The 18,309-nt window shown below is 41.4% G+C and overlaps 1 protein-coding gene across 4 annotated transcripts in view; it reads right to left on the bottom strand.

Annotated features, from left to right (window-relative positions):
* The window catches only part of LOC147369524 (protocadherin alpha-C2), a 95,258-nt gene that overhangs the window by 27,097 nt on the left and 49,852 nt on the right, over positions 1-18,309 (bottom strand). For all 4 annotated transcript variants that reach the window (XM_086412048.1, XM_086412045.1, XM_086412047.1 and 1 more), the window contains exons 2-3: positions 10,670-10,728; positions 7,336-7,424 (exon numbers count right to left, since the gene is read on the bottom strand). In XM_086412048.1, coding sequence (XP_086268174.1) covers positions 7,336-7,424; positions 10,670-10,728 — 148 coding nt within the window. The remainder of the gene's footprint in view (positions 1-7,335; positions 7,425-10,669; positions 10,729-18,309) is intronic.

Below are 18,309 nucleotides of genomic sequence, written 5' to 3'. Positions count from 1 at the left end.
CTATCTCAGAATCTATTTATTCAACAGAAACTTTTCAGAAAAAGAAGGAAGTCTTCCTAGTTTTTAATTTCACTTCAGTCGCTCAGTCGTGTCCGACTCTTTGCGACCCCATGAATCGCAGCATGCCAGGCCTCCCAGTCCATCACCAACTCCTGGAGTTCACTCAGACTCACGTCCATCGAGTCAGTGATGCCATCCAGCCATCTCATCCTCTGTCGTCCCCTTCTCCTCCTGCCCCCAATCCCTCCCAGCATCAGAGTCTTTTCCAATGAGTCAACTCTTCGCATGAGGTGGCCAAAGTACTGGAGTTTCAGCTTTAGTATCATTCCTTCCAAAGAAATCCCAGGGCTGATCTTCAGAATGGACTGGTTGGATCTCCTTGCAGTCCAAGGGACTCTCAAAAGTCTTCTCCAACACCACAGTTCAAAAGCATCAATTCTTCGACACTCAGCTTTCTTCACAGTCCAACTCTCACATCCATACATGACCACCGGAAAAACCATAGCCTTGACTAGACGAACCTTTGTTGGCAAAGTAATGTCTCTGCTTTTGAATATGCTATCTAGGTTGGTCATAACTTTCCTTCCAAGGAGTAAGCGTCTTTTAATTTCATGGCTGCAGTCACCATCTGCACTGATTTGGAGCCCCCAAAAATAAAGTCTGACACTGTTTCCACTGTTTCCCCATCTATTTCCCATGAAGTGATGGGACCAGATGCCATGATCTTCGTTTTCTGAATGTTGAGCTTTAAGCCAACTTTTTCACTCTCTTCTTTCACTTTCATCAAGAGGCTTCTTAGTTCCTCTTCACTTTCTGCCATAAGGGTGGTGTCATCTGCATATCTGAGGTCATTGATATTTCTCCCAGCAATCTTGATTTCAGCTTGTGTTTCTTCCAGTCCAGCGTTTCTCATGATGTACTCTGCATATAAGTTAAATAAGCAGGGTGACAATATACAGCCTTGACGTACTCCTTTTGCTATTTGGAACCAGTCTGTTGTTCCATGTCCAGTTCTAATTGTTGCTTCCTGACCTGCATACAGATTTCTCAAGAGGCAGGTCAGGTGGTCTGGTATTCCCATCTCTTTCAGAATTTTCCACAATTTATTGTGATGCACACAGTCAAAGGCTTTGGCATAGTCAATAAAGCAGAAATAGATGTTTTTCTGGAACTCTCTTGCTTTTTTCATGATCCAGCGGATGTTGGCAATTTGATCTCTGGTTCCTCTGCCTTTTCTTTTTCCAGTTTTTCATTTACATGACATTAAAAATAGAAGGTGCCAAGTGTGGTGCCAAGTGCTCTTTAAGAAGGAGCTGAAGAAAGTCCCAGACAGATGGAGCTAGCAAAGACAAACTTCCTGGCTTCTCCTGGGTAGAGGATTCTAATTCCCCTTCTCACAACACCGTGCTCCAGCCCTCCAGGCCAGGTCAGAACACACAAGATAAGCTACACAGAGAACTCCAGCAGACCTGATGAGCTCTACACCACCAAGAGAGTAAAAGTGTATCTTATACAAGGACATATTTTTCTGGCTGCTAGAGACCCTAAGGCAATCTGGCACTCCTGGGCTGTGAGATGCAAGGTGAGAGTGGAGGATACTGATGGGAGGGAGCTGCCCCACCCATATAGATCGTTGATTTCATTTTTTTTTCTCCCTGATAAAGATATGCACACATCTCCCAGGACTATCGTTGCCATGACAACAGCAGAAGTTGAGGGTGAGCAGGTTAGTGGAACAGCATGCTTTTTAAATTCTCGGACAAGGCCTGAGGCTGCAGTCGCTCATGAAGTGGAAAAATTCATGTTGGCAGTGCTCCTAAATGGATTCCCCCAAATTTAAGGATCATGACTTCTTTCTGGGGAAGAATCAAAGATGAAGTCTCTGTGGAGACCTTCTGCGGGGAGTTGATTTTGTCAGGGAGGTGGGAATCCCTAAGACAAATAAGAGCATGAATCTCCCTATGAAACTAGGGCACGTTAACTGTCCATTTTCCACAGAGTAAAGAGATGCAGCAAACCAGGGCAAAAACAATCCCCTAAGGGCACAAAATGGTGCTTTTTACAGTCTGCTCTATAATAAAGCCTTCCCACAGAGACTACTCAGAACAACTCAGACCTAAATTCTGACGTTGAAAGGTAGACTCATACCTTGAAAAATCCTAAAAATAACCATCGTTTACTAAACATTGCTCTCCAGGCTCTGCAGATGTGTGTACTGTTTCATTTAATTCATGCATCAACCCTATAAGGTAGACACTGTTATCTCCATTTCAAAAAGAAAGAAACTGGGACTCAGAAATAATGGTCCTAGGAACATACAACCTCTGAGTGGAAGAGCGAGATTTCAAATAGGGTTACTCTGACCCAGAGCCTGAGCTCTTAGTTATTGGCTCTTTGATATGCGGAAGGCTTCCTGTTTCTAGTAAGAATCATAAACAGACGCATGAACAGAGGCCTTCATTGCATGGTTTCTGAGCCTCCAAAGGTATGAGACAACCTCAGGAATATGCCCTCAACTCTCGACCAGTCCTCAACCTTGGAGGGTTCATCAGGGTCACTTAGAGGGCCCCTTAAAACACAGATGGCTGGGCCTCCGCCCAAGATTTTTGGATTTGATGGGTGTTGTCAGTGTGGCTCTGGGAACCATCCTTGCAGAAGCCCTGTGCAGTCACTCTAAACTAAGCTTGTCTAAAGAAGCCTCAGGGCCTGAGTTGCCTCACCTACCTAATTAACCTTTCACTGTTCAGCCCCAGGTCCCCTGGGGGTATTGCTTGAAAAGCTATAATGTTATCTTTGGCAGTGCTGTGCCTTTTGGAATTCCCTGAGCTCTTTTTGAAAACAGTGAATATCTCCCACTCCAAAAATAATGTACTGTTGCCTTGAGTAAATCCTGAGATCCCATGAAATGTGGAAAGAGGAGCCCGGAAGAACCAGTGTGAGGGCAAAGCAGCCAGGGACCATGAAGCCAGACTGGCTCTCTGGAAGGTACAGACAAGTCTTTTCATAATCTCTTGGGATTCCCTCTAGGAACTGTCACAAGAGGGCACTCATTAAAACCTCTTCAGAGATTGCACACTAAGAACGTTTAAAGGGTTGTAAGCGTGAATGGCTGGCCCTTTAATGCCCCTCCCCCCAACACACTCCTCCATCTGAAGAGGAATTGTGAGCTGTGCACTCCCCACCTCGGCTCCTTTTCTTTCCCTCCTCAGTCTCACTGAGCTGCTAAGGAAATAAGAAGCCTGTGTTCCAGATCTGCTCACACAGAGGTGAGGCTGGAGAAAGGGGCCAGGAATTGGGATTACCGGATTTAATGCCTGCCTTGTTTATCCTGCGGGAAACATCACCTGGTGATGTCCCCTCTGACCCTTTTAGAGCGTGGCATTTTAGCCTCAGCTTCTGGGGACTGTGACAATAAATGAACAGTTTCATGACAAGGCCAAAGGATTCATCAGTGGAGGAAAAACAACTACAAAGAACACATGCAAAGGAGGACTGGGTCACAGCAGGCCTCTCTCTATTCCCACGGCTGTTGCCGGGGTTGGTGTGAGAAGGTGCTATTTCCAGAGAAGCTCTCAGATGCAAGTGTGCGGGGACTCGGGCACCAGGAGGAAGCCTTTTGGAAGCAACTACACCATCATCATGAAGCACTAAAGGCAGCAGAATCTGTGAAAGGCAAGCTCTACCTAGAAATGAAAACAACCAAGCGTTTTGGAGCATGTCGATGAATTCTCCAGGAGGGTGGCTGGGGTGGGGAGGCGAGGTGTAACGGGACTGCACAGATACCAGGATGACCCAGACTACTTCAGAGGCTCTGTATCTGGGCTCAGAAGTGAGAACTACTGAATGCTGCCCACCATGCTACCATCTAAGGCCACAACAAAGACTGCAGGAAACAAAAGTAGGCCAGAAAAAAAAGGAGTGAAAAGATTAGACATTTATTAATACTATATGTCAAGTGCTATATTCAGCTCTGTCTTCTTCAGTTATCATGGCAAAATTGATGTTATTGTTATACCCAATTTACAGATGGGGTAACAAAGAAAACATGAATTTAACCAATTTGTTTATGCTCACCCAGCAAGTAAGTTTGGAATTGGAATTCAATTCAGATCTGACTTTAAACCATAATCTTAAATCTTTATCCCGTGTTCCCTCCAAACAGTGCAGAACTATTTTGAGTCCTAAGACTCTAAAATACCCAAAGAACAGAGCAGAACACAGAGGAGCATCTCTCTAATGTCCCATCACTGGTGCAGAGGTGTGCTGAAAAGTACGGGGAGGCCACCCATGGAAGACAGAAGCTCTGTCCAGCTCAGCCCATGAAAACTGACTCATGCGTCAGCAGCCAGGGATCGCCCCAAAAAGAAGGGATTATCCAAGAGGGGTCAGGACAGCAGGGAAGGGGAGCCATGGTGGCTCCCTCTCTATCTTCTGTCAAGAAGATGGGTTCCTTCCTCCTACACTGCTGGTGGGAATGTAAATTGGTGCAATAAGGCAGTTCCTCAAAAAACTTAAAATAGAGTTGCCATATGATCCAGCGATCCCACTCCTCGGCATACATCCAGATAAAACTATAATTCAAAAAGATACTAGCACCCTTGTGTTCACAGCAGCATGGTTTACAATAGTCAAGACATGGAAGCAACCTAAATGTCCATCAACAGATGAATGGGTCAAGATGTGGTGTATATATATACAACAGAGTACTGCTGCTGCTAAGTCACTTCAGTCGTGTCCGACTCTGTGCGACCCCATAGACAGCAGCCCACCAGGCTTCCCCGTCCTACTCAGCCATAAAAACGAATGAAAGAATGCCATTTGCAGCAGCATGGCTGGACCTAGAGATTATCATACTAAGTGAAGGAAGTCAGAAAGAGAAAGACAAATACCATATGATCTCACATATATGTGAAATCTAAAACATGACACAAATGAACTTACCTACAAAACAGAAACACATTCACACACAAAAAGAACAGACCTGTGGCTGCCAAGGGGGAACAGGCCTAGGGGAGGAATGGATTGGGGGTGTGGGGTTAGCAGATGCATACTATTATATAGAGAATGGATAAACAACAAGGTCCTACGGTATAGCACAGGGAACTATATTCAATATCCCGTGATAAACCAGAATGGAAAAGAATATAAAAAAGAACGTATGTATAACTGAATCACTTTGCTGTACAGCAGAAACAACCTTGTAAATCAACTATACTTCAATAATTTTTTTTAAAAGATGGGTTCTTAACATTGTTTTGAATTTGAAGGACAATCCTGGGCCAGATGCAGATAAAATAATCTATGAACAGTTCCTATTTCCCACTTGCCTAGGAATATACAGCAACTAGCACCATCAATGAAAGGGAGAATGTATTCAAAGTTAGTTCTGGACTCACCAGCCTGACCTGCAAAGTCTCTATGAGAACAAGAAAAACCCTGAAATGGAGGCAGGATGGTAGGGGTGATTTCATGGCACTGCTTTGATTGAGCAGTTCTCACCTCTCAAATGCCTCCCATCCTGCAACGCTTGGCAGTCTAAAACCACTTCCTCCTCCACCATGTTATGCCATCACTGGCACTGGGGGTGCAAATTTGTCAATGAACTATTTTATGTTCTCCCCCTTGCCATCTGGAATATTAGCTCTCTAATGAATTGCTTTAACTTAGGCATTTGTTTTTTTGACAAATGTGACTTTTAGTTGAATTATACAACATTCATAAATAGCAAATGCTGGCTTATTAGAATCAACGAAAACTCTTAAGAGCTGCCAGCAAAAATGGGCCCTTAACTGCACATGTTACTTGCACAGCCTAATCATTTGAAAGGCACCAGATTATTTTTGGAAAGAACTTTTTACACATACACTTATATAATCTGTTATATATGTGAATATATATATATATATATATATATATATATATGTTCGAATTTGGGTGGATTCTTGCAAGCCACCCATGCTATGAATAGAAGAACTAGATACACTTGGATTTGAAGTTAGATACACTTAGGTTTGAATCCTGCTAAGTCGCTTCAGTCGTGTCTGACTCTGTGTGACCCCATAGACAGGAACCCACCAGGCTCTTCCGTCCCTGGGATTCTCTAGGCAAGAACACTGGAGTGGGTTGCCATTTCCTTCTCCAATGCATGAAAGTGAAAAGTGAAAGGGAAGTTGCTTAGTCGTGTCTGACTCTTAGCGACCCCATGGACTGCAGCCTACCAGACTCCTCCATCCATGGAATTTTCCAGGCAAGAGTACTGGAGTGGGGTGCCATGGCCTTCTCCGAGGTTTGAATCCTACCTTACCATAAACTATGTGAACTTGGGTATGTTTCTTAACCTCTCTGTGTCTCTAGTTCCTCTTATGTACACCAGAGATAATAAATCCCACGCAAGACTGTCTCAGGGAGTAAATGAGATCATGCACTGGCACAGTGTCTGGATACAGTGTGTCTCAAAAATTAGTAACTATTATCACCACAATGATGTTCTATTTATAGAGGATTATGCTAGACAACATTTATAATCTCTGTATTTGTTCCTTTCTGAAAATTGCCACCAGGATGTGTCTCCAAAGCCATATTTACATTATATGACACTGCTTTAGTGACTGGGCAAGATAAGGAAAATAAGGAAATGTGAATTTGGGAAAATTTTTAATGCTCACCCAGCCACTGGGTTCTTGATGTCACCTGGCAGATTCTCTTTCCTGAAAGTTTGGATTAGGAATTGGTTCCCACTGGTCCTCTGCACTAAGAAACTGCAAGACTGGTCACATTTGGCAATGTGCATGTCAAGGCAATAAAAGGCAGTCTACTGAAAGATGCAGATGTCAGGAAAGAAGGAGGCCTGACTGTGCCTTGAAGTCAGACAGAGTGGTGCCTTGGTTCTGACAAGTTTTCCACTTCCACGAGAAACTCCATTTCATCAGTCTATCTACTAATCAATCTATCAGTCTCCGTTTTGTTTACTACCTGGAGTGGATTTCCAACATTTTTAACCAAAAGATCTTTGCTAACAGTGTCATCTCTGTGCATGAGGCCACCAGATCTTGTCTGTGTAGCTCAGATAGACTAAGTATTTGACATGTACCTGGTTATTGCGGAAAAGAAGTTTATGCACACACATGCCCTTATGTTACCTGTTTCCAACCATTGAGGTACATTAAGAAGAAAATCAAAATACTTGTGTATAATCATGTACTTAAGGAAGTCACACATGTAAGGAAAAGAAGAAAGAATTAAAAGAGAGCCACTGATATTCCTGGTCTTACAAAAACAGGTCATCTGATGACTTTCCAGAACTCAAACAAGAAGGGAGAGACCCTGGGTCTTTACCTGGTGTCGCACTGGATACTGTTGGCCACTGCTGATCGGGTCCCCCTGGACCAGCCCGTAGAATGCCAGCCTCCTCCAGGTGCACAGAGCTGAGTAAACACATAGACCCAAATAAAAGTTAGACCACAAATGTCTTTCCAGCTCTCCTTCCACCCTCAGAAAGTGCTTACATCTCTGGAGGCAGGACTGCAGCTAACAATTTCTACTTGTGCTTAAACTGAAGCAATTACTATCGAGCAGTCACCTTGCATAAAATGCAAAAGCATTGCTGACTTACTGCCTGCTACACCATGCAGGAGATAAATGTGTTTTATCTTTATACCAATTTTGGTTTTCATTAATGCCGTGTGGTGTTCATTAAATCTAACAGGAAGCCCATCATAGGGCTAAAAAATGCCATTTTATCATCTTAATGCTGAAGCAGATGAAGAGAGCTTATTTTCAAAAGCCCCAAGTTTCTTTTGCTGGTTCTCTGATTTCTGGGTTTTCTGTAGGGCAGAGGAAAGCACAAACATTATTTGCTGGTAACTACAGTATTATTCCATGGCTTCCCTGATGGCTCAGAGGTTAAAGCGTCTGCCCGCAATGCGGGAAACCTGAGTTCGATCCCTGGGTCGGGAAAATCCCCTGGCGAAGGAAATGGCAACCCATTCCAGTATTCTTGCCTGGAGAATCCCATGGAGGGAGGAGCCTGGTAGGCTACAGTCCACGGGGTTGCAAAGAGTCGGACACGACTGAGCTACTTCACTTTCACTTTCACAGTATTATTCCATACTTAAGGCTACAGCCACCATAGCCTTAAGTATGGAATAATACTGTAGTAACCAGCAAAAAAAGGAAAGCACAGTATTATTCCAGTTTTGCCCAATTATTCCCTAACTTTATTTTCTGTTTCATCACTCTTTATTTTTCCTCAAAGAAAACCCACCCTACATATCCTGGGACTAGAGAAAGTTTATCATCACCACTCATGGAGCCCAATTCAGAAGAGATTAACTCCACATGAAATGCTGCAAAGGAGTGAGACATGAACTGGGAGATCCTTAGAGGTAAGCAGAGATAGAATGTAAACTGTTCATGGGCAGAGAGAACATCATATTCATTTATGTATGTGTAATGTAAGCACATATGAAACTCTCAAATATCTTTTGGATGAAGAAAGGAATGAATAGAACCCTAAGAATAAATATCACCCAAGAAAACCCCCAGCAAAATAAGAGAACTCTCTGAAACTAGACATTAATTCACCTTGGAAATTAAGTTACTGAAGTAAAACTTGAGGACGACTGCCTGAAGGGGCCGTGTGACTCAGCAGAGCAGGCAAACCTGAAATATCACAGAGAAGGTCTCTAAACTCAACATTCTTTTCCTTTTTTTTTTTTTTTTTTGGCCACATCATGTGGCCTGTGGGATCTTAGTTCCCTGACCAGGGATCCACGCGCCCTTGGCGGTGAAAGATCGGAGTCCTAACCATGGGACCACCAGGGAATTCCCAATATCTTCTTCCCCTTTGACTTCAAACAACATATCTAGTGGAAATTCACTCCATAAGCTCTGCTCTATTGCTGTTCTTGCCTTCATCTATATCCTAGAATCTTCCCTTTTTTCCAAATATTAATATCCTTCAGGTACTGCTGATGGTGTTGCTGGAGCCTACCAACAAATTACATGGGTTCAATTAGATTCTCTCTGAAGATATAACTACCCTGGGAACCAGCTCAGCTCAAGCAGAATTTTCAAAGGACAGGTATACAGTATCTGAGGCTAGAAAGGTCAGGAAGCCAAGCATATGCATGAAAAAGATGAGTATTACTTAAGTTCACAACTTAACATATGCTCCATGTACTACACTGTGAGGAATAAATAACTTTTAGTTTTAATTTTTATTTCCTCTCTTATCCTACTTGAATTTTATGACATCTTAGTTGAAACCTGAATAGAAGCACATATGGCTTTTTTTCATTTGAAAATGGAATAAGGAAGTGATATGTTTTAGCATTTTATTTTAATATAGTTTTAAAGGTGAATCTTATAGCTTTGGTACTTTTCAAATAAAGTACTAATTCAACTGGGAGATAAAGAGTTGGTAACATAAACCATATTTTTTCCTATCATATAGTCTACCACAATAGCTCAGATGCAGGAAAAAGCATAAGATAGCTTCTAACAAGTAGAAAGAATATTTCTGAAACCTAGTATGCTGGCATCTGCCCGAGTGTTTCTGGCCTAAAATTATGACCAGATTCTAGTGCAGTGTCTCACCAAGCCAACTACTGATCTTCAGTCTTCAACTGATCACTTCTTGTTCAGAAAGAGCACCTAATATAAGGATTTCTGCTCAATGTGGAATGGTTGGGAATATACTGACTTATTTGAATTTAATACATTTTTCATGGGTTAAAACCAATTTCTCATTAACTCAACACATACTTTGTAAACTCTCTCTTTAGAAATTGATCAAGGTTTGGTTAAAGATCTACTCAAAAGTTGCCCAGATAACTCTGGAGTTTATTTCCTCTTTAAAACTAAATTATTCTGGTGGTAGTGAACATTAGTTGCTTGGCGCTCTCCATTTGGTTTCCCAAAGACACTCACAAATAATGAATCTTTTATTTGGCCCTGTAGCATGAATACTAGATCAGGTCTGGGAATAATTGTAGCTAATCAATTACTGTCAAAGAGACAAAGTAGAGAAGGCAAAATTATATTTAATCTGAGTCTTAGAGTAATGCTATTACTCTAGGTTAATTTAAAAGTAAGCTTGATTTGGTCTCCAGATATTCAATAAAGGCCCTTCACGTGGCTCATCCTCTGAGGAGTCCATGCCACTGAGGGCAGGCAATAAGACAGCAACAAGATGGAAAAGATAAGGAGACGCTAATAGGGGTGAACATGGACAAGAATAACAATTATGTGGCTAATAGGATATAACAGTCAATGTGTGATGGAAAACCAAGGTGGACAACATGAGCATATATTATACGATATACTCAAGTCCCAAAGCATCAGTATTAGTTATCATTTTATGGCAGGGTCAGAAAGTATAGATAGAAAAAGGATAAAAGATGTTGAAACTACTTCCTTATAGAAATTTTCATGAGAGAAAGTACACAGCCGCCTGTCTGTGACTTTACAGGGCACTCTTATTTGGCAGCACTAGATAAGCATTTGGCAATGACCACTTCCAGATACGGAGACAAAAATAAGTTCATTCCCCTGGCAAAGCATTTAGGCATCTCAGTTTTGACAGCTGCTTCCGGCCTATGAAGACAAGAGTTTATCTGAGTCACACAGTTACAGTAACTTCTGACAGAAGGAGGAGGGAAAGACATACCTGTGCATTCCTGCTCTCAGGGAGGCAGAGTAACGCCAGTCAGGGTTGGGCTGTCGTGGCTGCAAAATCACAAAGGGAGTTTCTGTTAATATGGCAAAACAATGATCTCCTAGTGATGATGTTCATCGGTAAGTTGGTTCTTAAACATCTCCATGCATCTATTGAAAATATCGAAGTTGCCATTTCATATGCAACTCTAAGATAATATCCACACATACAGCACTTCAAAAGAAAATTAAACTAGCTCATCAGGGTCCATGCACAGATTAAATATCATGGAAAACAGAATTTAATGATGCTGTGAGGACCAGCTTTGGCTTTGCCTTGCTCCAAACAGGTCTATGTATTAACATGTATTATGTTAATGTATTAACAAATACACACTACTGTGTCTATATAAAATAGATAAACAACAAGGACTCACTATACACCACAGGGAACTCTATTTAATATCTTGTAAAACCTAAAATGGAAAATAATCTGAAAGAGAATACATATGTATAACTGAATCACAGTACACCTGAAACTAATACAATATTGTAAATAAACTATACTTCCATTAAAAAACAAAACACATGTTCTATGTTCCTAAGGCAGCACTTATGGAAGGACAGTTTGTTCTGAAACAGGAAAAGCTTTCGTTGCTTTTGCCCTCAAATGCCCCATTAAGGCAACATCCCCAGTTTGGTATTCTAGTTTATAACAGGGCACTACACAAGTTCTGCTGGTCTGGCTGGACTGCAGAGCACTGCAATCTGCTGCTGGCTTTGCAGACTGCAGCATGTTTGCCCCTGGACGGATGTGCCCAGTCATAATGCCAACAACTGATAACAGCCTCTTCTGCTGATCGAAGAGGAATACAAGGGAGAGGAAAACAAACCGTGGCAGGGTTTGACCTTGTTGTGCTGCATAATCCTTTTCATAAAATTGTACTTGTTTCCTGCTCCTCTGAGTGCTCTGCCTTCTTATTCAATTACTGTTCGCTAAGCTCTGCTTAACAGGGAGCAGCTGAGACCTAAGAAGAACATGACTCACTCTGCACCACCTATGTGTTGCCCTGTGTCTGCTGCTGCTGCTAAGTCACTTCAGTCGTGTCCAACCCTGTGTGACGGCTCTGGGCTCCCATAGACGGCAGCCCACCAGGCTCCCTTGTCCCTGGGATTCTCCATTTCCTTCTCCAATGCATGAAAGTGAAGAGTGAAAGTGAAGTCACTCAGTCATGTCCGACTCTTAGCGACCCCATGGACTGCAGCCTACCAGGCTCCTCTGTCCATGGGGTTTTCCAGGCAAGAGTACTAGAGTGGGGTGTCATTGCCTGCAAACTGTCAATTCAGAGTAAAGGGGACACAGAGGAAAATGTGGGTATCAGAAGACTGTTCTGGGAGTTATGTGCTGAGTAGGAGCTACTCAGGAGTCACTGGGGACAAAATCAATCACCACCACTATTCTGGTAACAACTAGCAAAATTTGTATTAAATAAAACCTGTGACAGATGTTCCTCTTGATGTGTTTTCATGAACAGAGATTAAAGTACTCCTGTGAATCTATAAAAATGGTACTGATGAACCTATCTGCAGGGCAGGAATAGAGATGCAGATGTAGAGAAAGGACTTATGGACACAGCAGGGGAAGAAGAAGGTGGGACAAACTGAGAGAGTAGCACTGACATGTATGCACTGCCATGTGTAAACCAGATGGCTAGTGCGGAGCTGCCGTACAGCACAGGGGACCCAGCCTGGTGCTCCGCGATGACCCAGAGGGGTGGCATGCGAGAGGGAGGGCAGCTAAAGAGGGAGGAGATGCACATATACATATACATATAATTATGGCTAATTCACGGTTTACAGTAGAAACCAACACAACATTGTAAAGCAATTATCCTTCAATTAAATTTTTTTAAAGTATTTGGAAAAGAATAATAAAGAAGTCCTGTCACTGAATACTGAAGTCTATTTGAGTGGAAAGATGAAGAGATAGAGGTTGTATTTTGTATTTTCCTCTGGACTATAATCATCATGTTTGGTAGACACAAGGCCACAGTAATGCCAATAAACTATTTCAAAATGTCAGTAAGTCTTGATCCTGTCATTCTTATAGTTCATTCAAGGGATACACAGTATCTCATAAACATATTTCTCCACAACATCCAGCAAAGAAGTGATCAGAATCTCAACTTCCAGGCAGACTTTGGGATGGTTAGATGATATTCTGAGATTTAGCCAAGTCAAGGCCCGGACAAAGCTACAACTCTAGGATATTTTTGCCTCAAAAGTTCCCATACACTAACTGCCCTCTCTGGTCCCTTCCATTCTGTTGGCAAGATACGAACATACAAGCTGCTTCACCCTTGGTTCTTGAGTTCACAAACTGCTATTGATGTTCCTCATAAAGTAGCATAAAACTATCTACAGATGAAATGAAGGGTGCACATTTTCTATCAGTGGTAGTAGAGGGAGCAACAGAGAAAATAATTGCAACCATTTGGTAGACCTGAAAAATGATCAAAATACTTTTTATTAATCATGTCATCACCAGATTTCCCCTGACAATTGGTAGCACTGGTGTCAGCTTGTCAGCTATGAGACCCTTCCTTCAAGAAAGACTCTGACATCTGTTGAGTAAATGCTGCCAATTTTTCTATGACCGGGTAACATCCATGATGAAAACTGCTGATCTTGGGAATAAAATCACCAACTTCATTTTGCTGAAAGGCACAGTTCTAGCAAGATTGACCAGGAAACTCAGTCCATTACATAATCTCACTTCCTCAGCAACGTGTAATTTGTCATGCTGCTATTTTCTATACTAATTCTTCGGTGACACAATGCTTCTGAGATTTATTTGCCAGAATCATAGTTATGATACATCTTACAGCAATGAGATCAGGCAAGGAAAAGGTAAAGAAGAAAGTGCTTAATATGTTTTATGTATCCACACAATACCAGGCAATGGGATAAGCACTTTATACATATTACTGCATTTATCCTAACACCTTTGTTAGACCATAATCTCTATGAAAGGGATTATATCTTTGTTTATAAAACATACAGATAGTCTCAAATATTCATAATAATAGTTATATCCTCAGAAGCTAGCAAGGTTCAGGTATTGGATAGGCTTTTAAAATCCTTTCAAATAAATTAACTACCAAGCAATGGCAACATTATCATACTTAAATTACAAAAATTAGAAACCTGGAATTTCAGAGAGATTAAATTGCCTGCCTCATAAGTAGGTCTGGCTGATAGTCATGTTTAGGTATCCCTAATGTGAAAGTCATTATACATTATATTATACAGTGGAAGTGACAAATAGATATCAAGATTTAGATCTGATCAAGTGCCTGAAGAACTATGGATGGAGGTTTGTGACGTTGTACAGGAGGCAGTGATCAAGACCATCCCCAAGAAAAAGAAATGCGAAAAGGCAAAATGGTTGTCTGAGGAGGCCTTACAAGTAGCTGTGAAAAGAAGAGAAGCAAAAGGCAAAGGAGAAAAGGAAAGATATACCCATATGAATGCAGACTTCCCTATTCGCAAGGAGAGATAAGAAAGCCTTCCTCAGTGATCAGTGCAAAGACACAGAGGAAAACAATAGAATGGGAAAGACTAGAGATCTCTTCAAGAAAATTAGAGATACCAAGGGAACATTTCATGCAAAGATGGGCACAATAAAGGACAGAAATGGTATGGACCTAACAGAAGCAGAAGATATTAAGAAGAAGTGGCAAGAATATACAGAAGAACTATACAAAAAAGATCTCCACGACCCAGATGATCACAATGGTGTGATCACTCACCTAGAGCCAGACACTCGGGAAAGTGAAGTCAAGTGGGCCTTAGGAAGCATTGCTACGAACAAAGCTAGTGGAGGTGATGGAATTCCAGTTGAGTTATTTCAAATCCTAAAAGATGATGCTGTGAAAGTGATGCACCCAATATGCCAGCAAATTTGGAAAACTCAGCAGTGGCCACAGGACTGGAAAAGGTCAGTTTTCATTCCAATCCCAAAGAAAGGCAATGCCAAAGAATTTTCAAACTACCACATAATTGTACTCATCTCACGCACTAGCAAAGTATTGCTCAAAATTCTCCAGGCCAGGCTTCAACAGTACATGAACCATGAACTTCCAGATGTTCAAGCTGGATTTAGCAAAGGCAGAGGAACCAGAGATCAGATTGCCAACATCCACTGGATCATCAAAAAAGCAAGAGAGTTCCAGAAAAACATCTACTACTGCTTTATTGACTATGCCAAAACCTTTGACTGTGTGGATCACAATAAACTGTGGAAAATTCTGAAAGAGATGGGAATACCAGACCACCTTACCTGCCTCCTGAGAAATCTGTATGCAGATCAAGAAGCAACAGTTAGAACTGGGCATGTAACAACAGACTGGTTCCAAATTGGGAAAGGAATACATCAAGGCTGTATAGTGTCACCCTGCTTATTTAACTTCTATGCAGAGTACATCATGAGAAATGCTGGACTGGATGAAGCACAAGCTGGAATCAAGATTGCTGGGGAAAATATCAACAACCTCAGATATGCAGATGACACCACCCTTATGGCAGAAAGTGAAGAAGAACTAAAGAGCCTCTTGATGAAAATGAAAGAGGAGAGTGAAAAAGTTGGCTTAAAATTCAACATTCAGGAAACTAAGATCATGGCATCCAGTCCCATCACTTTATGGCAAATAGATGGGGAAACAGTGGTAGACTTTCTTTTTTTGGGCTCCAAATCACTGCAGATGGTGACTGCAGCCATGAAATTAAAAGATGCTTGCTCCTTGGGAGGAAAGTTATGACCAACCTAGACAGCATATTAAAAAGCAAAGACATTACTTTGCCAACAAAGGTCCGTCTATTCAAAGCTATGGTTTTTCCAGTAGTCACGTATGGATGTGAGAGTTGGACTATAAAGAAAGCTGAGCACTGAAGAATTCATGCTTTTGAACTGTGGTGTTGAAGAAGACTCTTGAGAGTCCCTTGGACTGCAAGGAGATCCAACCAGTCCATCCTAAAGGAAATCAGTTCTGAATATTCACTGGAAAGACTGATGCTAAAGCTGAAACTCCAATACTTTGGCCACCTGATGCCAAGAACTAACTCATTTGAAAAGACCCTGATGCTGGGAAAGATTGAAGGCAGGAGAAAAAGGAGACAACAGAGGATGAGATGGTTGGATGGCATCACCAACTTGATGGACATGAGTTTGAGCAAGATCCAGGAGTTGGTGATGGACAGGGAAGCCTGGCATGCTTCAGTCCGTGGCGTTGCAAAGAGTCGGACATGACTGAGCGACTGAACTGAACTGACTGTGAAAGTCTGTGTTTTAAATAAATTTGCATGGAATGACAGATATACTTTTTTCTCTTTTTTACTACTGACTGCCCCCAATATTGATTAATTTTAAAATGATATGAAATTAAAGGTAAAAAATGTACATGGGTTTCATCTGAACTTGGTTAAACTTGGAAAAATTGAAGCTGATAGGTTGACTACTGATATACCTGATACAATGAGACATATGTTTAGTTCTCTAATATTTGGATGGTACATCCCTGGGCTTTGCTTAAGTTCTATAGGTAAAAAGCCCCAGTATGTTGTTTCAAAGAGTAGTCCTTCAGTAGAATAAGTCACAAAATTCCAGAAGTGGAAAAGCTGAATTAAGTAGTTCATGCAGGTGATGTAGTATTGAAGAACAAGAATCCATTTAAATTTCTATCAAGATTATAGCTGAGATTTGATTTACCCTGTAGTGGTATTATTTATTATTTATACTATGTAATATTTGAGCTACAAAAGGGTGAATCACCTTTTCCAGGACAGATACTCTATGCCATTCATAAAATCATAGGACTACTCAGTGAAGTAAATGCTATCTTCTTATCATGGAAATCCATGAAGCTATCAATAAATGGTTGTCTGAGAAACAAAACTACACGTAGCATCTTCTTTTCCTTCCTAGTAGGAATCTATTAAAGATGTATCCACTGCAAATTTTTCAGTGATATTTTATGAACACTAATATAAATTATGATAGGCAAAACCCAAAAATGGCCTCCAGGATCCCTACACCCTGTGTGAATGCCCTGTATAATCTCTAAGACTGAATATGATGGGCCTTACTCCATGATTAAGTCATACTATATGGCACAGTTGGCTTTGAAAAAAGGGAGATAATATAGGTGGTGATGATCTAATCATTCCAGTCTTTAAATCTGGGTGTAGAGATCAGAGACAGAAATCAGAGACATCTGAAGCATGAGAGGGAGTCCACAAGAGAAAATATTTTCCACTGTCAAAATATTCTCCAGCTCTGAAGATGGAGGGGGCCATGGGGCCCCCTGTAAGAAAAGAGGTCTGTGGGGTCCCTTTCTTTCCCTGTAAGAAAACAGGGAGCTCAGTCCTCAAGGAACTGCATTCTGCCCAACAACTTGAATTAACTTGGAAGCAGATTCTTCCTTGGAGTGTCCAAGAGAGAACTCAGCCTGGCAGACATGTTCCTTTCAGCCTTGTGAAAACCTGGGCAGAGAAGCCAGCCACAATGGGCAGGTAATAATTGAGTATTAGTTTTAACCACTAATCTGTGGTGACTTGTTACAAAGCAATAGGAAATGAAACTGTTGGTCATCAAAGCAAAAAGGAAGCTAACATTTAAAATAATCACAAATAAAATAATCACGTTAGTCTTCTCATAAATCAAAATGCAAAGATGATAAGTATGAGATTTCTAGGTGAACTGTGATCACACTCAGTGGCTCAGTCATGTCTGACTCTGTGTGACCCCATGGACTGTAGCCTGCCAGGCTTCTCTGTCTATGGGATTCTCCAGGCAAGAATACTGGAGTGAGTTGCCATTCCCTCCTCCAGGGGATCTTCCTGGTCCAGGGATTGAACCCTCCACTAGTGCCTCCTGAGAAGCCCCTCTAGGTGAATAGTTACTTCTAAAAACAGTCATTTATAACCTTAATCCACAGAGCAGGAAAATAAAGTACACATAACTTTGTACAACAGAAAATGCTAGGTATGCTTCACTCTGGATGCACAGCCTGTGAGCACAGTTTCTTTTTCACTCACAGTTTCACTTCCCTGGAGCCCAGAGTTTTGACCCTGCAAGGCCAGAAAGGAACCAGTGTTGCTCATGTGCCAAGGAACTAATATTCTTCTTCAATTTTTGTGATTTTGGAGATTTCTTCACATTTGTCAAATTCAAATCCTCGAAAGAAAAAAGGTTGCATAATTTTTAGGCTAGCATATTTAAAACACTTCAGAGGAATTCTCTTGACCTTTGATTTTTGAAATCATGCTTTTAGATTAAAATACTCAAAATATTATCATACAAATAAGCCAAATTTATATTCATACTATAATATGCACAGGAACATGGAGCCAGGTGAAATTTACAAAAGTCACATTCGAAGACATCTGTAAATCCCCACAGTTCAGCTAAACCTCTGGCTTGCTGGTGGTAATTTTTCCTCAAACATTTGCAAACTGACATCATCCTGACCTCTCACTGAGAGCAAAACTTGGTGGCCAACCAAGGCAAGTATCCAGAATCGACTCTGCTATTCTGTCAAACAGACAGCATGCCAATAGACAATTTATAATATGCCAGGCTGTGTCCCTGCAGAG

Source organism: Bos grunniens, chromosome 7, assembly GCF_055505025.1.
Source record: "Bos grunniens cultivar Pamir isolate PY7600 chromosome 7, Bosgru_T2T1.0, whole genome shotgun sequence".
Classification (NCBI taxonomy): domain Eukaryota; kingdom Metazoa; phylum Chordata; class Mammalia; order Artiodactyla; family Bovidae; genus Bos; species Bos grunniens.
This window is presented reverse-complemented; position numbering and strand designations above follow the sequence as displayed.